At 41.8% G+C, this 22496-nt stretch overlaps 1 protein-coding gene across 10 annotated transcripts in view; it reads right to left on the bottom strand.

The window, feature by feature from the left end:
- Positions 1-22496, bottom strand: part of PATJ (PATJ crumbs cell polarity complex component) — a 142109-nt gene that overhangs the window by 27509 nt on the left and 92104 nt on the right. For all 10 annotated transcript variants that reach the window (XM_042820129.1, XM_042820127.1, XM_042820130.1 and 7 more), the window contains 6 exons: positions 20734-20825; positions 13477-13549; positions 10258-10350; positions 6159-6230; positions 5568-5685; positions 5001-5134 (listed from right to left, as the gene is read on the bottom strand). In XM_042820129.1, the coding sequence (XP_042676063.1) occupies positions 5001-5134; positions 5568-5685; positions 6159-6230; positions 10258-10350; positions 13477-13549; positions 20734-20825 (582 nt within the window). The remainder of the gene's footprint in view (positions 1-5000; positions 5135-5567; positions 5686-6158; positions 6231-10257; positions 10351-13476; positions 13550-20733; positions 20826-22496) is intronic.

Raw genomic sequence — 22496 nt, 5'->3', positions numbered from 1 at the left:
AATTGAATGTTTTTCCCTCCATCACAAACTTTTCTCCTATAATACCCAAGTCATGATAAAAAACAACAACAACAACAAAAACCTTGGAACTCCTATTACCAATTTTTCTTCTCTTGCTCCATTCACTGTGTAATAGATTTAACAGCATCAGTATCTATATTGAATGTACTGATGGAATCCTCCTGAGGCCAATGTCTTGCTTTTCATTTGTGGTTACAAGGTAAGCATATTCCACTGAAACAGTTCAGTCTTAGTTGGACTTGATGGCTGCATGAAAAGTTGCTCAGACCTTGACTGTCTATAACTGATGGAGCTATTTTTTGCCTGAATATAAATACAACTGAGGTTGGCAGGGGAGGAGGAGGGGAAAGAAAGCCCAACCGATGGAGAAATTGTTTGTTTAGTAATGGAGAAGTCACATCAGTCTGCACATTGAGGTACGTCTTCACTGCTGAATGTGCAGCACAGCACAAACCACAGATAGCAGACTTGACTCTGGTGTTGGTAACAGCCTGGTCTTGGCAGCGGAGATCCTAGCAGGGTAATTAGCCCTCACAGCTCCAGGGGCAAACAGTGAGCCCTGAACAGCTGCAATTTAAAGTCACTGTTTTCTTGATTATTCCCTTGCCCTTCCTTAGCAGATGGAGTTTATGCAAGGTATGACTCACCTGAACTGACAGAATAAATCTAAATATTCTTCTGTCAAACTGCATCCCAACCATCACTCCCCCTGCACTGCTGCACTCCAGAAAGCCTCCTGGGCTAGCAGAGGTGATTAGGAAAGACTTTCCTTTCTGACTCTTGTGTTACCAGCTCTTACAGCAACTAGCATTATAGCTGAGCACAGGCATACTCTGCTGCTTTTTGGATCGTGGCTAAAGTTTTCCAGGCTTTGTGGACCACTTTATTTTACAGATGGAATACCTTGAAGTCTATTAATTGCCTTAAAAATACTTTTTATTAAAGCCAGCTGAAAGCAAAAGCAAAAAAAAAAAAAATGTATATATCAAAGCAGACAACCCAGAACAAAAATTCTACACAAGAAGTTTGTCGTCATCTTCAATAAAAAAGATACAGGACACAGACTGCTTCTTTTTATTCCTTCACTGTTGCTCCTGTAAGATACCTGACTGGCTTCCTAGCTCCAAAGAGCCCTTAGGTTACTGCTCCTATAACATGTTTTTCCAATTTATATTCCATCTTCAGCACTGATTTGTGGCTTCAAGCCCCACCTGAGCCTCTCTCTCTGCAATCTCCTCCTTTCCTATGGTTTTCTAACTCAGCCTGAGGGGAATGTCCATGCACCAGCCTCCATCAGCCCCGAATGCCCTGTGACATGTCTGAGCACCTTCACTGCCCAGGCAGCACACAGAGCCATAACTATGAGTTATCAGCTTGACCATTACTTAATAACCCAGCTGGAAGCAGAACACTGCTCTCACCTACCTGTTTTTATCTCAGAGCAATGCTTTTTCCATATACTGCCGAGATTAAAAGTCCTTTTTAACTGACAATTTAATTTATATAAAATCATAGAATCATTAAGGCTGGAAAAGACCACAGGGATCATCAAGTCCCACCATCAACCCCTCACCCATGCCCACTAAGGGAAAATTTCACTGCAAGTTGCTCACTGGCCTCGACGTGGCAGCACGACAAAAGGGCGAGAGCGGAGTTAGGATCAATGAGTCCCACACGCAATATGGAGGAGTACAGGGACAGCTTTCTTAAACAAACCCTCGATCCTCTGACAAAAGAGAAGGCTCGAGGCTCCAAGCAGCACTGCACGAGGTCAGCCGTGTTCCCGGGGCCTGAAGGCCTGCGTCCCATGGCTGGAGTGCCTCAGGCGCCCTGGGAGTGCTGGCAGCTGCCAAGTGACAGTGACGCTCCTGTCAGGTTTATGGCTGCTATTTGCAGCAGTGGGACCGACAGGCTTTTATAAATCATTCAGCCAGGGGAGGGAGAGGGCAGGAGGGTGTCCTGGGGAGCTGCGTTCGAGCCCCAAACCTCATTTTGGGATCTATTTTTCTTTTCTTAGGGGGAAGTTTTGTTTTTGAATTCCCACTCAGAGTTACTTTTACAAGTTTTACAAGTTTGATTGGACTACAACCAAATAAAAGACGGCTTCTCACAAATGGAAAGCCCTGTACTTCAGCCAGCTCTGCTCTGCAGTTTAATTGCTTTAAAGAGAGGCCATGTGTTGTGCTCTCTCAGGGGTAAAGGAGAAGGTGAAAGGAAAGACAGTGAAGGAAAAAATAATATAAAAACAAAACCAAAACCCCACCAACCCTCAGAATAGAAGGAAGCAGGATCCCCAGCAGCCTGGAACTCGACCCCATAAAGACAAAACCCCAGGACAATCTTTCCTTCCTCTTTTCTATGTGCCTTTTCTATGAGCACATCCTTCCAGCTGATACTTCCCTGCTCTCTTCTAAGCACGCAGTCATAATGCTTTGTGGTAAATACATGCAACTCAAAAGGTTTTGCAGGTTTAATGGGATGGTCATCTTCTCAACAGTAAAACATTTTACAGGGGTTGAGCCATCACTTTCAACCTCCCAAACAACTCCATCTTCCTGCTCACAGGCTGTATTTTTCAAGTTGCTACTTGATGACTTTTGATGAAATTCTTCAGGTTATGGCTTAAAAGCCATATTCTGTGTTTCGTTCTGATGTGCCCTTTTTGCAGGCTGCCAAGTTTATTATTCCAAAAGCTGGAACTGTTTAAAATAGATCCAGAACATTCTGAAGTGAGCTGTCCTATCACATATGAACTGCTGTTGTGCATCAGTGCTGACTACCAGTAGCCAGTTATGCATTTTTAGATTGAGTGCATTTGAAAACCACGGCCTCCTTCTGTCCCCAGCACTGACAAACGACTGGAGCTGGGTCTCCTCATCATCCAATAGCTGCTTGCACAGCTGTACAGGTATGAAATAAAGATACTCCAGTGGAAAAGGAGTGAGACACGGGTGTCTGTGTCTTGTTTTCTCACAGAAGAGAAAGGCAGAACAAATTTCTGCAGTTGTGCAGCAGACACAGGCATCAGCCCCACTGACTTGCCACTACTCTGCCTCCAGTGGAAAACGTTTCCATGGCCCTGTCATGGCATCTCATCTCTGTGGTCTGTGTGCACTGAACCGTAGGAGCATGAGAGACAGCAAATCCCTCCTTCACGCCCCCAGAAATAAGGTTCTATTCCCATTCTGACTCCAATCTGACAATTCCCATTTCAAAAAGTACCTTTATGAACAAACAAACAAACCCCAAGCAAACCCAAAACTACTGAAACCTATTACAGCTCAGCATTAACTTCACTGCACTGAAAAAAACTGTGGGTGTTGGGTATACAATTTCTGTCACATGACTGCATCTCTGGAAGAGATGAACTTCTACAGCACTGCTGCATAAGCAGAGAAGCTTTAAGTCAGTTTATTTTGCCTATCTTGAAAGTGAAATACATCCCACCATTTAAACGATGGAGAGTAAGAAAAAATAGATTGCTCAGCATCAATTAGCTGTTTTGTTGTATTTCTACTCTAGTCCAAGAAACCCAAACAGAAAATGTCTTAGTCTTGATTACCATCTTCTTTTAACCTCTTAACCTCTCTCCAATCTGTTTTATAAATTATTTCAGATTTTTATCAAAGCTTTTTGACTTCGTGGCAAAAATAACCCACACCAAATCTCAAAATAATCTGGGAGAGACTGGCAGTACGGGACAGGGTGATGTTGATCCCACCATCACACATCCCCGTTTTGAGAACAGTTTGCAGGGACTCATTTTGGGAGGTCTTATAATGCAAGAATGAGAAATGTTGGAACTCAGACCTCTCTCCCCCATGAGTTTCACATTTACTGCATAGACCTCTTAAATAAAAACTCCTACAAAGACACTTCAATGATTATGTAATGAAAGCACAAAACTTAACCAAAACCACTGACTTAATTTAAAACTTTTGCATTTTTCTCATCTGCTCTGTAAAATAGGTATTTGTAATTTTCATTTATTTATATGAAAATCTCATGAAAGACATACCAGATTGTGTCTGACAGGCTGCCACATATTATTTCCAAATTCCAGTTAAATGAAAAAAGCAGAGAGATGATTCATGCTGAAACTCCCATTTGAATTTACTCAGCACTGAGGAGCTAGATAAAAAAGAGACTAGATACAGAACAGTGCATGGCTGGACAGAGAGAAAATTGTATAGGCTGATTTAGCCTTCAGAGTAACTCAGATCTATCTCCATGTGAAACAGTAATTCATTTGGTCTCCATGTAGTCAGAGACTTAGATAAGTGGGATGGCAAGCTGAACCTTTTCCAATTTCAGCTTTCATGCTGTAGAAGATACAGCCTACGATTTGCAAAAATAAAATGACTATTCCTTACACTTGCTTTTTCCCTTGGTCTGGAAAAAGATTATTACATTGCAACTATTTAAAATCTGTGCCTGCTGACAGTCAAAGCACATTATTATTTAACTATCAACCAACATGATATTTGGGGGAGCAGTTGCAGATAACAAAGCAGGTCTATTGCTCCAAATCTCTCTGTGGCGTGGCATTCAGAAGAACCCAATAAAGACCCCTCTGTAACAGACATGTTTACTGAAAGAAATGAACGTGGCGTTTAAAAGTAAGCTATTTAAAAATATAGCATCTCCTAAATGGGGAAAGGAATCAAAACATCAACAGTGGAGGCAGAAATGGGTTTAGTGTAAATAACTTGCTGAGTTTACACTTGAACTGTTATATGTTAAAATAGATGAAGACAATTTCTTTCCTTGAACAGCATAGCCAAGGTCAGATTAAGCTTGAAGACATAGAATTACAACGGAAAATGATAGAAGGCAAAATCATCAACGTGATTCCGAAGATTGTAGTTTCTAGTTTCTCCTCCATGTACTGACCAATTAATTAAGCTATTAAGAGACTAGTTTCTTTACCTCTTCTTAGTTAGCAGGGACAATAATATATTAATGTAACAGGAGCTCACCAGTGGGGTGTCTTTCCCTCCAACAATGCTGAGTCCAAGTCCTGATCGACCCTTAGATATCTCTATAGTCATCTCCTGCCCAGGAACAATAGGACAAGTCGCTGGATCCACGGGCAATGGAGGTGGTAAGATATCTAAGAACACAAAAGGGTAGAGGAATAAGTCACACTATCAGACAAGAGAAAATAAAACAATTTAAGAAGTCATATGAGAGCAACTAATTAAACTCTCTTGTTTTGCTCTTCATCCAATCTAAATCAACCTTGAAGATCATGGTGAGTCATTTTTCAAGTCTCTAAATTAGAACAACTCCAGAGCTCTAGGAGGAAATGTTCAGAGAATATGTCTGGGAGGACATTTAATTCAGATATGACCTATCCAAGTCAGATAACAATAGCAAGGTGTATTCCAGTCAGGGTATATAAGGCTATTTCCCAACACTATAGAAATGCCAGGATGTCCCAGATTATCTTTATTTTCATTAAAAAAAATGAGCAACACCTTCAAAATCTTGGATTAGGTATTAAATGCATACAATATCACTGAAAAAAAAATAGTATTTCGTACTGCGGTTTGTGATTTCTGTGTCTGGAGAGAGATAAGTAGGTGCTGACACCAGGGATATCTCCTGCAAGTTGGCTGATACTTTTGCTGAAGATTTGGATTGTTTCATCTGTTTAAGGACCTAAAAGTGAAGCACAGTGGAAGCACAAGAAATCAGTTATCAAACAGAAAAAAGCGCTAAGGACCAGTTGTCTCCCTGATTAGCACAACCTACTACATCTACCAAGTCAACAGACAGGAAACATATAATAAGCATAGGTGATGAACTGAAAACATTCAATTTAAAAATAAATGACAAATCAGAAAGACTGGATAACTGCGCTTCCAGCAGTGCTTGTGTAGGAAGCTTGTGTGAACAGAACTTCACCCTCCTCAGTGGTGCCTCTCATGCCAAGTAACTGCTTTGTTTGTTTGAACAAAGAACATTCCTGACATTAGCCTGTCTGACTATTCGATGTACTGAAGGAGAAGGAAATCATTTTTAAAGTCCCATCTCTCTCAAAAATTATTCTTGTATTTCTCCAGTTACCCCTCGTCCCCCCTAAATCACACAATCCATGGCTAAATCCAGCTCTCTAACATAAATACACCTACATTTTCTGGGAGCTGCTCCTCTACTTCCAACTGATCCACCAACACCGGTTTGTCAGCTTTATACTTCACATCCTAAAAAGTCAAAACAGAAAGTGAGGTGTAATTGAAAATGTAATATTATCTTAAATACAATATTTTCCAAAGAAATGGCTATTCTGGTTCAACACAGTGACATTTCATCATCACTGGAAGTACACTTCTAGTGCACACTGCTGAAGTCCAGAAGTTAGAAAAGTTACTTAGAAAAGAATTAAGAATTACTAGAAATTACTATGAATACAGAGATTAACAAGAATTACTAAAAATGCATAACATTTTTGGAGTGGATTTTCTGGGAAGGGATTATCCTGCATTGTTTCTATTGCTCCCGAAAAACGTGAAACTAGAAAGGATGGAAACACACCTGTGGAGTGATGGGATCAGCCATTCCCATGTGATATGGAAACACACAGGTATAGACCATACCGTGTCTATAGCTGAAAGGAATTCAAAGTCATCTGTTCTCTCTTTTTTTTTTAATTGCTTCTCAGTAGAACTGAACATACTGCTTGTACTTAAATAAAGCAACTGCTTACAATGCATAAAGCAGCCTCATCAGGAATGTCTCAAACAATGGCACAATCACAGGCACCACTTGTATCCTAATTTCTTTCCATGCTTTTGCAATACACTAAGGAACATTTTTTCTTCTCCAAGTGTCTCCAGATAGTTACAGTGCCCTCCCTTTGTTATTTCTATGCCAAGCCTGGGCCACTTTGATCACAGCATTAGATTTGTTTATCTTACCTCACGTTAAAAGCACCGATAAGCACATTTTCTGAAAAGCTGAATACCAAATTCAAAAGAGATATTCTGCAGCTCAAAAGAATTTCTAATTAAGATGACAATTCATACATAAAATAAATCAAATGTTAGGTTACCAAGCTTGGAAATACTGGCCTTATTTCCTGTTGCCATATTACATTTATTCATGCCAAGCCCCATAGGCTTGACTCCTGATTTTTTTTCTTGCTGTGCTCATACAACAGAAACTGTTACCCAAAGGGATAATAAAAAAAGTGAGAAAGAGTGATCTGAATCTCATGTTATCAGGAGTACTGGGAGAGAAGTGGGAAGGTTGCTTCGCCGCTTTATGAGAGATTGCTTTAATGAGCAATACAAAATAATTCCATACTTCCCTTTTCCATTCTGATACACAACTAAAATGTGAAACTTCACCTTTAAAACCCTCTAATCCTCTCCACTGAAGCTCAGACTATGCTGGAGGCATCCGGACAAAATGAAGAAATTTACAGCCACTCCAACACTGCATTGCACACTCAGCAATTGCCACAAGCCTGCGACCCAGCCGGTTTAATGGGATTCATTTTCCCAGCTACATTCAGAAGCATTCTTACAAAGCTCCTCCTCTTTGTTAGTGCTTTAAGAACACCTTTCCTGTTTGTCTCAAGGACAGATTGCTGTTCCAAGTTCAGATCTTTAAGCAAAGTGAATCCACCCCCCCTAGTGAAGCTCAGTATGATTATCCCGCCGGCGAGTGACGCACGCGCTGCCAGGACATGAGGTGTTTCAGAGCACATGCAACAGCTGTTCAAGCCACTTTCACCTTCATAAAGCTAGAGGTTTTGAGAATCTATTGATTCCCCCCAGCACCACCGTACAGAAAGTAGGATGGCAACAGTGTGCAGAGCACCACGGCCTGCTATCAGGACACCTCAAACAGCAGCTAATAAGCGTGCAATCTTTGCCTAACGCTTCCACTGGCTCCAGTTCAGATACAAAGTTGTTTTCTTTCCCCTTCTTATCATCCAAGTCCACAACAATGTCCATTACATAACTTTAATAAGTATAAAGTGATGAAGTGACAACAAAAAGTATCTCGGGAGAGGCTGACAAATTTATCAGCTGCACAGGATGACAGGAATACTTTTTTTATTGCTGCTGTCGCTTGGTGAGACATCCTGTCTGTGCTCTGCACTGCATGCACTTGCAGAAGATCTGCTGATAAGCACATACTTTCTGTTTACTCAGTGAACTTGATCTCACATGTTGACTTTTACATTCCTGATTTATCCTGACATAAGACTGAGAAATTCAATAACAATGGTGAAGCAGCATTAGCTCCAGTAGCAGCCATCACGCCATGAAAAACAAGGCACTGTTTTCTTTTGCCTCAACAGCCACTAGAAGATTGCAACAGAAATCTGCCTTCCTCAAAACACCTCAAAATCTCGTGGTGCAATTGCAGTGTTGAAGTCTTAATGCCACTATGACTCCGAACCCATATCCTGCTGGTCTGATGAGTCTGATGACAACTAAATTTTTCAGCATTTATGAAAATAAGATAGGCTTTCTAGAAACATTTGCCATGTAATTGTAAAATCTGACATTCAGAAGCTTGTCTCCAGTATTTTTCATCCATTTATGCTCTCAAATTAAGGGTTGGCCCAACTGAAGCCACAAGGTACTGAGCAGTCTCATTCACAGACATTCAAACACTTGTCTAGATCTACCTCCCAGTCCTTAAGTTTTGGTATCTATTTATTAAATGGAAAAAAATATATATATATAAAAATCAATACATCACATCTAAGCAAAGTGCCATGGAACAGAGGCAGAGCTACACAGCAGCACCAAGACTGGCACTCCTGGTCTTGCCAGTGACCTGGGGCAGGTTCCTTCCCAGCTGGGCCTGTGATTTCTATCCTTTCTTGCTTCATATCAAGCCTGAAAAGAAGCTGCCAATATTTTCTGTGCCTCCTGCTGTCCCAGTGGCATCTTACCTCCTTGCCTATCTTGGGTTGCTGCACTTTTTTCCACTTTTAGTTTTTGCACTAAATTCATGTTTCCTCCATTATCTTTCAAAAAACTGCACAGTACCATATCCTACATGAAGAGTACATATCCCACATTAAAAAAAAAAGATCTCTTCATAAGAAAACTTATTTTGCATCTTTTTTTCCACTTAGTCCATAACCCATCATTTCTTTTTGCCAAGTCGACTAAGAGCAGCAATAAAAGCAAGTGAGTTGCACCTACAAATGAACACAAGAAAACTCTTGATTCATTTATTACATCTCAGCCCAAATGAGGACCTCTGAACAAAGCTAAGAAATATTTACATAAATAATTCAATTTATCTGCAATTTGTTAGGAACATGAACAAATTCATTTTAAAGTTGGTTAATTTTGATACTGAAATATTTACTTGTTATAGGACACTATAAATCTGTTCACCACATCAGAACATGATGGAGCCAGAAGAAATTAGGGAAAAAAAATAAGGAAAACAAGTGTCAGTTTTCCATACTGAAGGACTGCACATACAAAGTGTGCACATAAAGCAAGTCTCAGAGAATGCTCTCCTTGCAAAAAGAGTGAGTGGACTGCTGGGAATAGATTGTCTCAGCACATTGTATGTACCTCTCAGTTAGTCACTTCTCAGCACGTAGTTTTCCATTTTAAACTTTCAACACAGAGTTCAAAGAAGAGATTAAAATTGAACCCTGAAGGACTTTCACGTTTCTCATAATGCACAATCCTGACATACTAAACAACAGCAACAAAAACCTATCTGTATCAATGAGAAATTCAGTATTTATTACGGTGCATACTGACAGTAACACATTAAATCAGAAGTTATGGGCTCGATGCACAAATTACTGATAGTAACTCTATAACTATGTTATTCAGGAGGCAAGACCAGATTATGATAACAGCCATTTTGGCCTTAGAATTTATGAAGCTATGAATATAAATAAGAAAATGATTTACAGAGCGTATATTTCTTCTGATGTTTGTCACACGGGGATAGCAATAGTGGAAACCAAATCCCCTAGCAGAGAAAGAGCTCCAGAGACAGCCAGAACACTACTTACAAATACTTAGCTCAATATTTTAACAAATTATACTGAAGTCACAGCTCATGAAAACACACAAGGAAAGCTATGTATGTAAAGCAAAAGATTTGACTGTGCTCTTACACATATTGGATATTATTCTACAAAAGTGTGCTGTCACACTCCAACCAAAGGCAGATAAAAAACCCGAAACAATTCTAAGCTGTGATTGTTACTGAGTATTGATTTAAGTCGCTTACAGCTTTGCTAGGCTCCTCATCAGACAGGCTTTTCATGACAACGTCCAAGCTTGGGTCTTCTTCACTGCTTGGGGTTTCAGTGCAGCTGTGATCCTGGTAGAAAGGAATGAAAAGCAGTCCTTAAACAGAGCTACAAACCCCCATAACAGCTGAAGTAAAAAAAGTCAATGTTAATAAATTAAAAAAATTAAAAAAAAATCCACAATTAAAGCATCCTAATGTCAGGAGACAAATAAGTGACACAAGTTTTGAAAGACAGACCTCAGTCTGCACTCAGCCAGCCCCAAGTACAACGATAGTCTGATAGCAGCACCCAGCAGCAGATCTGGGTCAACATTCAAGGCCAGATCAAACTGGAAGCTTCCTGCAGACCATTGGAGAGGGGACGAGTTCCCCACATGCTCAATGTGCTGAAGAAATCCCACTGTTCTTTCCTGCCTGTTGAGCCTAGCATCAGGACCGAGTGCTCTGCCCTGGAGGAATCACCAAGGCCAAAGCCCTTTGACTCAGGGCACGTGGCCACCATGCTCAGCAGGCTTCAGCCTGGAGCACTGTCCTCCAACTGAAGAGCAAATGTCTCCTCGGGATTCAATTACTTCTGCGCATCACTGAGAGAATACTGAGAAGAGCATTCAGAGACAGCTGATGGAGAACGAATGAGTGAAATTAATGGGGAGAATACTGATGTGGTTAGGCCCAAGATGTGCTCCTGAAGCTCCTTCTGCATAGCCTCTGGCTTTCAAAAAATCATAGAATGGCTTGGGTTGGAAGGCACCTCAAGGATCATCAAGTACCGACCCCTGCCACAGGCAGGGCTGGCAGCTGCTAAATCAGCTAGTAGAGCAGGTTGTCCAGGGCCCCATCCAACCTGGCCTTGAACGCCTCCAGGGATGGAGCATCCACAACCTCTGGACAGCTGTTCCACCACATCACCACTCTCTCAGTCAAAAACATGCCCCTGACATCCAATCTAAATCTCCTGTCCTTTAGTTTAAAACCATTCCCCCTTGTCCTATCACTATCTAGCCACATAAAAAGTCATTTTCCCTCATGTTTATAAACTCCCTTTAAATTATAGAAGGCTGTGAACACATGCTGCACACATGCACTGCATCCAAGGTGTAACAGGTTTCTCTCTTTCTAAAGAGACCTCCACCCCCTTCAGGACTGCAGCACAACATCTTGTACCACCAACTGAATGGATTACTGATGGATGAAACATTTTGAAAACTGATCTTTGAGAGGAACAAATAATGTACTTTGCTTTTGGGAGTATGCCCACAGCACTACACCACCATGCAGTCTTATCCCGTCTTTCATGCAATGAAGGAAGGTTTATTTTAAGACTTATTTACTATTCTGCATTTTCCATATTAGAATGCATATTAATATGCATTTCCATATTAGAATGACAGAGAAAAGATGAAGAGCAGTATGTGGTACCTATGGCTCCCTGATACATCTAACATTAGTTCTGCTATTTAAGATGATCTGCTTAGATTCACGTTCAGCATATGTACTACCATGATAAATATTTACTCTGCATTTCAAGATACAAAAGCACAGTCAAGCTTTCTTAAGACACAAACAGCTGACAAAAGAAAGCACTGTCAAATTCTACGCAACAAGAGTGTCTTTGGGGTACATGTATTTCATTGAATAAAAAATGCCAAACTGGAAGTAAAACACCACATTTACTTGTGAAACGCATATAGTAAGAGCTTGCCAGAAATGCACGAAGCTCAGCCCACACATCCACCTTGAAAGGCAAACACTGCACATAAGACTGAGCTTTTTTTGCTTCCGCATGCTGGGAGAGTCTAATTACAGTCTTTCGGCCACAGAACAGCATGTGACTAAACAAAGCTTTGTGGTCCATCCCAAAGACACAAATATTGAACAAAGCTTGGAACAAATGCAGGTATTAAGGAGTCAACAAAAATGGAATGAACTCGGGCGCTGTTAATTGTAGAGTAATTTGCAATCCACCAGCTGCACCTGGAGCATTTTGCTTTGATGGGGAAAGAAAAGCCAAAGCACTGCCCCAAAATGACTCAGATCCAAACAAAACCCGAGCAGCTCTCTCCCAGTGCAGTGCAGCTCTGTGTCTCTATGGAAGCAGCCATTGGTGCTCATACAATCCAGAAAGCAATAGCAAGGGTGGTACCAGGAAAAGCATCCAGCTCTGCTGAGCGTGGCCTGGTGCTGCAGGGTCACAGTAATGCCCACTGAAGTACCAGGAGTTTAGTGCACCTGCATCTGTCGACACAAGGCAAACCCCAATTGAATTATAAAGCATCTTTTCCATTATTAGTGCAAATAGAAATAGAATTAAAAAGCAACAGTAAGGCTAAACATATGCTTTATCTATAAAATTTAGTTACACTGTATTGAGATGTCAAAATGATAACAATGGGGTGACACTGCAGGGATTCATGATGCACAAGGGAGCAATCAGGGGCCGAGACAGCAAGAACAGTAAAGAAAAACACTGCTAACATTACCAGGACAAGGCAGTTTCTACTCTGGAAGATTGCACGCTACATCAGAGCATGGAAGCTCTCTGCTCAACCAGCCCATCTGCTTCTACAGCAGAAAAAATTGGTCAGGAAGGAGCGACAGCAGTGCTGGGGCACAGGATAGAACTGTGGACCAATGCACCCCATTCTGCTGGGATTGGCTCAAGATGCTCTCGGACTGGAGCCCTGTATGCAGTGAACTCTTCACCATTGCTGTTGCTTACCCCTACTTCATTTTTAGTGCAGCATGCAGAATATTTGCAGAGAAACAGAACAGAAAAAGTGTGAGGTTTCCCCTGCCAAAATATTTATATTCTGTAAAAAGATATCCATGCTCCAGGCCAAGGACTGCTGCTCTAGTCTGCAGAAAGAAGCAGGACAGGAGACAGCAAAGTTTTCATTCAGACACATCTCCTCCTGCACAGCAATAACCTGATTAACAGACGTCATTACTGCACCCTGGCTCTCTCAGTAATGATAAGAACAATAAAAAAAGAGATGGGGAAAGCACACCCAGTAGGTCAGATTCCTACCCAATGCATTTTATGATCCAGGGTATAATTAGACAAGGTGCTTGAATTTATAATGAGCTGGTAATGATGATTAATCTATCTAATTAAGCAACCCCAGATTAAAACAATAACATCAATCCCCCAAATGAAAAACAGCAACAGAACAAGTCCCAACCCATGAACCTTACCTCAATAGAAGGGTGGGTGCTGCTAGGCAATGGGAAAGGAGTAACAGCCATCTGATTGACTGCATCTTCATTTCTGTACAACAAACAAGCAAACAACCAACTTATTACAAGGTAAATCACAATGGCCAAATGTTTCCTTTGAGTTGTTTTTGCTCATTAAGGAAACATTACTACTTGCATAAGAATTGCTTCTTATTGGAAGTCAGAGTCTAGAGGAGCATTTCATTTTTGCTTGTGTTCTTTGCTAGCACATAGATTTCATTCCTTCTTGGGACTGCAGAAGTTTCAGCTGAGAGATCCTGACACTGCAGTCTTTGGAAATCTAATTTAATGTGGATTATCAGAGGATGCAGCTGGAATTTATGGCCCCAAAATATCAATAGGTGTGCTAATGCTCTGTTAGCCTCTTCTAATAATGTCTTTACTTGTTAACTACTTGTTTAGGCTGACCAACATTCACACTGCTGAAACATTAAACCTGCAAAAATAGACTGCTTTCTCTTTTTTTTTTTTTTGTCCATACTTGCTGTGGTCTTTTCTAAAAGACTCAACACAAAAAGTCAGACAAGCTTTTAGCCAAAAGAACTTCCCTTGTGAAAGAGAGCATTGATTTCCAAAGATGCTTATTACTTATGGCATCTTCTGCATTGTCAGGACAACATCTGATTACTCTAACTTTCAAAATCCTTTCTTATTCAAGACCATTCTGCCTTGCTAATGTTCAACCAGCATGTGCTTAAAAATGCTTTATAGAAATACCTGAAAAAAAACAGAAGTGTCATTTTATCTCTCAAGAGTTAAATTCACGAAGCTCGTACGTTCTGATTACTGCAAGTCAATGCTATAAATCAATAGCTCTCAGCAGAGCAGCATATGGGAAATTCAATCACAGGCATTTGACATGATAAATCCTACAGGCAAACGTTAGTGAATTAATTTACTTATCTTCAACCAACCAGCCACACAATTCAAAGGGATCCGCTCTGTGTTGCTCAGCTGCTTCTGAATGGGCTCCCAGCTCTCCTCCTGGCCCTGCTCGAAGGCTGCACCGTGAGCAAAACCAGCCCAGGGTGCACACACACACGTGCACAGGGCCATGCAGAAAGCTGAGCAACACACAGAATGAAGCCCTCAAATTTCATAAGCCTTTCAGAATCTCCAAGTTCACTTTACTCCGTAAAGCACATTAGGCAAGGACATTTTGCTTTCTCTTATGTTTCAGTGACACCAATCTAATGATATCGCTGTTCTAAGCCAAAAGAATAAATCAGCAAATGTAAGGTGAGACCAAGCAATTATTGAACTGCACAAAATTTTCTGACAACACTTTATTTGGAGCACAAACTGGGGAAACCAGCACTTCCCTAGCATCCAACATGGGCTATGCAACTTGTAATAAGCAGCAAACTTGGAAATAACTATAAACTTGCATGAGAAGTACCATTCTAGGAATTATTAGACATAAGTTTAACAATCTGCATGACAAAGGAGCATGTAATTAATACAAAGTAGTTTCTATTTTGTATATACACACAACATTTTTTGGTATTTTTCTTCTCCCCCTCATTGCTGGGATAACATTTTTTTGCAGCTTTAAGCGGATGGCCGCCAAGCAATAACAAAACCCCTTACAGCCACTGTTCCTCTGGAGGAAAAAAAAAAAAAAAAGCAATAATAATAATAATAATAATAATAATAATAAAAAAACCACGAGGTTACAAAATGTTTCAACTTGTAATCTCCCCCTGCTAGGGCTCCTTCATATTTAAATACTTTAATGCTGCTTCAAAGGAGAATGCTTCAAAGCTGAATCAAAGAGTGAACGTATTTTAAAGTGACGCAGCTAATAATAAACTGCTCTTTCTGCTCTCCACTTCCCTGAGTGTCCTCAACTAAAACATGAATTTATTTACAACAAAAAGCAGCGATCGCTCCCTTTTGATGCTGGAGCAGACAGCTCAGACGTCTGAACATCACATTCAAATTACAGTAACTGCAAAAAGAACATTTGATATATTTGCCAAGAGCTGCTGCTCAGGCGCTCCCCTCCGTTATCCGCAGAAACAATAAACATCCCCTGCTCTCATCCACCCCTTACCCTGGTTTGTGCAAAGCACCAGGCAGCAGCCCTCCCTGCAGCTGTTTGTATTTCACCAACTCTGCATAAAGCAAAGGGGGACAGAATTCAGCGTGCTTCCATTGCTTGTAACCTCTGAGGATGAGCCTCTGAGTGACAATGAGGAGACCTGGCTGGAGGCTGAGAGCCCACACCATAAACACAGAAATGCGTGGCTTTCTTCATTGCAAAAACAACCTTTTGGCAGCAAGATCAAAGCAGGGCATGAGTAGCAAAGGCCCTGTAAAGGTTACAGAGCTCCTGCACTTACAGATTTACTTGCTCAAACTGCCGAATCGCACTGCATTTCTTTTCCTTCCAAGTCTAAGAGGAACCCCTGAGCGTTCCCTGTCCATCCTCACTGCCCAACAGAACTCAAGTTTTGCTCCACCAGACCGCACCTCTGCTGAAAGCTTTCCTTCTAAAGACAATAACCTGCAGCCAGAGCCTCAGCCAAATTCAGGTTAATTTGCTCAGAGGATGAACATACTTGTAATTGTTGCATACAGGTTCCCCACCTTCATTTGAGAACTCTTTTTTTTCTACTGGAATGACTCGTGTTTATCTTGGTTTGTGATGGTGTAGCTCACTGCCACAGGGTGCTAAAATACTTGTTCAGCACACTGAATGGCATTCATCTCCTGTCTGAAGCTGAGCATCTCATTCGAGATATCGTCCACACTTCCTCTATAGTCAATGTTAAACAAAACCAACCCCAAGCCAGATGCACTCCAAAGGGCAATCCAGCTGAGCAGGCTGGGAAGAACTGAACTCTTCTCTGATGGTTCCTGAAGCTGCCGGCTAACAGAAGTCCAGGTGAGTCCCTGACACCCAAACAAAGGGAGATATCCTCCTCCCCAACTAACTTCAGCTCCATAGCTTGTCAGCTGTTAAAAAGATCATTTCACAAAAGCTTGAATGCTGTGAATGCTGTTCACACTACAAAGAATGCCTAGAACTGGGAAAAACAAAACCAAAACAAAGCACAAAAAACAACCCAAAAAACCCAACAACTTCGCATTAAGACTTCTTAGTTAGAAGAGATCTGAAGAGCAAGTGAGGGGAATGATGCTTGTCCAGCAGCATCAGGACTCCCTCTGGTTGTGACAGCTGTGTGCACACAGACATGTAAGTTAATGAAAACCTAGATCACCCACATCCTACTTGTTCCAGAAAGAAAACAGAAATCAGTCTGGGGTCCCATGATTTCTTGCCTTTGTTTTCCTCCAGGAATCATCTCTTCGGAGAAGAGTTGAAGACTGAAGATGCACAGAATTGTCCCTTCAGCTGGGTCAAGGCAAGATGTTTGCACTGTGCATCATCTTGGTTCAGTGACCAAGTGGCAGCGATGGCTGTCATGCAGCCCTCACCTCAGCCATCCAAGGCCAGGCTGGATGGGGCTCTGAGTGGTCTGGTCTAGTAGGAGGTGTCCCTGCCTGTAGCAAGGAGGTTGGCACTGGATGACCTTGAAGGTCCCTCTTTCCAAACCTTTCCTTTCTGTGATCCTCAGAGCAGAGGTCTTTCCTTTGCACATCACCATAAATAACAAGGGATTTGCCTTCACAACTACACCTAGAAGTGGAAGGAGGGGGAAACAGACAGGTTGGTGGACCTCCCTGAGAAACTCCAATCAGAAAGCAGTGACAAGGGGACAAATCCCTGCAGTGTGGGGGAACAACTCAGGACTGTTAACAGATTGTATTTAAGTAGGCAAAATTCTACAGTACTTTACTCCGAAAAGATTTTTCATCACAGCATAAGACAGCTTTCTTTTAAGAAAAAAAGGTATACACACAGTCACAGAATTGAACACAGTGGGATAATGGCCTGAAATCAGTGGCGTTCACTTTGATTCAAGCACTCAAACTGTATTTGATCTGCTTATTATACCAGCACTGAAGCACCAGCACAGATTAAAGGCAGTTAATTGAGCATGGACAAAACACTGAGTTTGCTGAATCATAGAATTCTTACTGCAGAAGAACTTTCCAATATAAACTGGTCCTCCTACTCCAAATGCAAAATCAAATGGTTTTATTTTGCATCTTTAAATGGATGAACGTTAAACATGTGAACCAAAAATTCAAAGGACACAAAACCCATTCTATTTTGGGAAGTAGGGCATAGAGACTCCTACAAAAAGCAAGTCTCTGTGAGATGACTGCAGCCTGCATTTGCCACAGGAGTATGGAAGCTAACACAGTGCTGTATGACTGTGGTCAGAAATGCCAGTGGACACTGGGTCAGAGCAAACACCTGAACAGAGCTGTTTCAGCACATGAAGCCCATGCAGTGCTTGGGCAACTGGTTTGGCTGTCAGACTGGGTGAGCACGTTAAACATCTTGAATTTGTTCCTGTAGAAGGCTACGAAGCATGAGATGCAAATCTTAAAAAGAGGGAAAAAGTGACTAACTGCAGATCCTTTAGATGCTGTTACAAACTTGTGTAATTAACGAGACCTCTGGGAACCGGTGCTGTGTTAAGATCTATATTTTGGAATCTGGCCAAAATCAACTCTTTTAAATAGCCATTGTCAGTTTAATTGAGGAAAGGATGCTCGTAAAGCAGAGTAAGAAACCCTCAAGTACAAAGGGACGCCTGCGATTCTCAAAACACTTCTGCACTGTCTCATCAGCAAAAATTTCAGGAAAGAGTGGGAATACAATCCTAACTCCACCTGAGTATAAAAACAAATGCTTGAAGACTTTTATGGTGCAGACTGCAATTGGGTTTTTAATTGAAAATCAAAAAGATTGAGGACACCTATTTTCCATGCCTGTAATCATCCCCTCCCTCCCTGCATCTCCAATATAATCTATTCAATGACACATATTACATTTCCCATAGAAAGTTTTTTTTTTTTTTTTTTTTTTTTTTAAATGCCCAGGATTTTCTGGGCTTCTTTTGTAACTGATTAAGAAGTTGGTGAAAACATCCCCCTGCCCTGCAAGTGAACCAAAACATCAGGAATAGGAAACTCCTGACACAGTTTCCTGCTTCAAAGCAAAGCAGCAGCTTGCTTATCACAGAACATCCTTCATTTGAAGAAAGTAAGGCCCCAGGATATGAGAGAAAACACTTTTTAGCAATAGATAGTCCAGGAGGCCCACCAGTTTTGCTTTCATGCCCTAGATCAGCTCACTCAAGCACGCAGGAACTTTTTAGCCTGCAGAATAATGAGTTTATGGAAAACTGATCTACTCAGGACTTATATTGTTGAAATCAGAATACGAGCATCTTCACGAAGACCAGCCCCAACTCCCTGTTAATTCCTGCAGCACACATCACTCTGCTATGGTCAGTTGCAGCCTCTTCTCACCGTGTGTTGCAGAATGCAATTTAGCTCCTCAACATTACAGGCCTTCTACCTTTACAAGGAAGCAGAATCAGCAACAGCACTCAAGAGGAAGAAAGTATTACTTCTGCTGCGAGGGCTCCTTCTTGTAACAAACGTAACGGTATCCTGCTCTTTCCACACCATTAAAGCTGAGGGGAACACATCTGAACCCAGCCAAGCAGCAAAGTGACCAGGAATGCTCTCAGCTGGCTGCACTCAGTGCTCTGTTCTCATCTGGAAAGCTGCAGCACACATACGTGGGAGAGATGGATGGAGACCCACGATGCCTGCAGCTCCTCACGTTTAGTAGAGCTGGCACCACAGTGCATCAAGTAGTGGCATTTCAGTACCTCCATTTTAGATCATAGTTTTAAAATGGCTTGATGAAGCAAGCAAAGACTTCTACCAAACTGCACCTTGGGCAAGACTTCTGCAATTGGCACAGCCTTGTGTTTATGCATTTGATCACACCCACCCACTTTGAGGTCTAAAGCACAGGAATTGGTAGCATCAAGGCTCATAGAATATATTCACAAGAAAAACCTTCTCCTTAAATTTCAATCTGAAGAGAGACAAGTTAGCTGTGGTGAAACTTTGATACCCCCCTCTTACTAAAAGCACCGTTTTTCCTTGCATTCTAGACAGTGCTCTAGTTACCAACAACGTTCTCTCACAGGGGGAATTTCCTTTCACTGCTGTTTGAATGGCTGCTGGGGTCAAGCGAGCAGACTTGTCAGTTGTCAGTGTGCTCCAGTGCAAGGCAGAAAGCAGGGACAAGATGCAGGCTCTTTGTTAGTGTAAAGATAAGCTTATAGCCTCAACTGCAGCATGTATGACAAGTTTTTTTAAGTGCTAGGGAGAGCGACAAGAATTATCCAATGGTATTTCCAGTATCTATTAATTATGCCTGCCACACCAATTTTATGCCTTGAAATTTACTTCTTTATACATAACTTGGAAAAGGGGAAATATGGATAGAACTAACATTGTTTTCACTTCTTCCCATACCCATGGGAGACTCGAGCTAATGAGCAAGCCCTGCTGCAGCTCTGCAGAGCCTGACCCTCAGCAGGCAGCTGCTGCTTGGGGCAGCAGGGCAGGCTCACCAGAAGCCCACGCTCCCAGTGCTGCCTGACAGCACTAAATTGTGCCCCGGGTTTTGGTTTCATACGTTTTGCTTCTGCCTCTGGAGGTTCCATACCAGACACATTTTCCATATGCAATTAAGTAATGGTGAGTGAGTTGTTGTACATGACATTTAATTTTCAATAGCTGGGGAAAGTAACACGGGAGCTGCAGGCAAGACCATTAATCTCCTCTAGATCCTCTGTGCTGCCAAGTATAGCAAGTCATTCTTCACCGAGCTAATGCTGCTCTTCCATCATTTCTGTGTATGCTGTATCAGACAGAGCCATGCGAGTAAATGTACACATTTATATGCATTCATCCACAGATTATTACATTGTTCACAGGTAAGCTGAATGTGAGCAAAGAATATAAACCAGTATCAACTGTGATGTATAGACTGGTGAGAAGACTGCATTAATAAACTGGAATGGTTGAAATTGATAGTGCCAATGGAAGCCACCCCTGGAACAGCAGCATTCATGAAGGTCCAATATATTAATGTTGGACCCTCAGCAGTCCTGAGATGAATAGTCAAGGAAAACCTTTATTTCATACCACAGAGAACTGAGTAAGTTTAGCAATTTCAAAACAGGCTGAGTAGGTCAGTTATATGGGCAGATACGTAACAGAATAGGCTGAAGCATGAACAAATGTTTTGATGAGAACTGTTCTTACCGTATGAAAACTAGCTTGACCTTTGATGGGGCAGTCTTAATTATTGCAGAAGCATTCTGATGACTTCTTCCATACAATATCTGATTGTTTATCTGTTCAAAGGAAACAAAAGTTTCATGTAAATGGAGTTCCAAAATAGGTATGCATTGTTTCAATTTACACCACCAAGGCACCAGGACAAGGAAAAAAGATGCTAAGAAAAAGTGGGTCGTGAAATACAAATCACAAAGCTTGAGGCTTTTACAGACAGGAATACTGCGGAAGTACTGACAGATAAACCTATCTGCACAGAGCTGGAGAGACAGAAACACTGGTATTGAGGCGCTAAGAGCTGCTTTTGGGCACTGCTCTGCTGCAGAAACACCATATGACAAAGACACAACAAAGGCTGTCACCATCAGCCAGCCACAGGAGGAGGATGAGCTGCAGTCTGCAGCTCAGAGGCAACATTAACACCTTCACATCAGGTTTCTCATCGTTCCTTTTGAAAGGCAGGCATTAGTTAGATTTCAAGTTCAACCTCCTTCTCCTGCTGGTTCCTGGATGGACCACAGAATTGCAGAACTGATTTTTAAGATATTACATTTTCAACATCATCAAGTCCAATATAATGAAAAAAAACAAAACCCACTGTATTAGCAGCAAAGCGTTCCACATTTTATTCTAGACCAATATAAAAGAGTAACCAGTGCAGAGCTAATTTAATGCTATTAGTGACCCACACCTCACCTGCAGGTAACCAGCAGTTCAGGAATTAGATGAGACAGAAAGGCCAGTTTCAGAATAGACCACGTTACTCTTGCTGTGAACAGCAAACACCTAACCACTGCAACAAACACCAGGTATTGCTTTGAATGCCATTTCTGAGTGTGAGCCAATCCTGTAGTTTTCATGGGGAAACAGCATGGTCCTCAACACCCCCCATGGCCTTCAACACCCTCCTGGCTGCAGGAGAACAGAAGACCTTTCCCAGTTTGAGAAAAATTAGGTGCCTGCTGTCTTCCATTGCCACGCTCAGCAAGTGGCACCTTGACAATCACAACAGTAGCTCCAAGATGAACCAAAAGCACACTAGGCATCCTATCTCAAGACCACCCGTGGTGTAACATTTGAAGTGTTTCATTCACCTCCCAGCAGCTTGGTGCACCCCCAAGACCCAGCCCCGCTCCTGTCCCTGCCTGCTGGCAGCCTGGAGATGCTGACCTGACAGCAGTGTGCAGCCACAAAGGCTGTAAGCAGAGCAGGAGGCAGCCAGACGTGCCACGCCAAATGTAAATGAAGGAAAAGCGGAGCACCATGGCAAAAAGAAGGCTGCGCCAAGGAGACAAACAGCAAAACCCTCAAGGAGCCTCTCAGCTGCATCCTGATGGTTTTCAGGTTTAGAACTAAGCTGAACCAAACACACAACCAAACACTACAGTGAGGATGAATGAATCGGTCTCCAATTCTGACAACTCAGACTGGAATAAACATGAAGGCAACGCTGCTCCGTGGAAGAGCAATTTTTACCCGCCTGCTACCAAACCCAAGGCAAAGCATTTCTTTATACGAGCAGCTATTCTGTTCCAGATGGAGAAGAAAACAATGTGAATATGGAAACTAATTCAAGGCCACGTTTCTATTTTGTTAAAAAGATGACATTGAGATGAGTAGCATATATCACATAACTGTCAAAAAGCCCTCACTGGGAGCATCTTGATCGGATTAGTGCACCTCGGAGCTGCAGCAATCCCACGCCCCCAAAGCGAGCAGCCCGCTCCATG

The sequence above is a fragment of the Centrocercus urophasianus genome, unplaced genomic scaffold, assembly GCF_019232065.1.
Source record: "Centrocercus urophasianus isolate 14NV4802_14NV808 unplaced genomic scaffold, USGS_Curo_1.0 seq_18, whole genome shotgun sequence".
Classification (NCBI taxonomy): Eukaryota; Metazoa; Chordata; class Aves; order Galliformes; family Phasianidae; genus Centrocercus; species Centrocercus urophasianus.
This window is presented reverse-complemented; position numbering and strand designations above follow the sequence as displayed.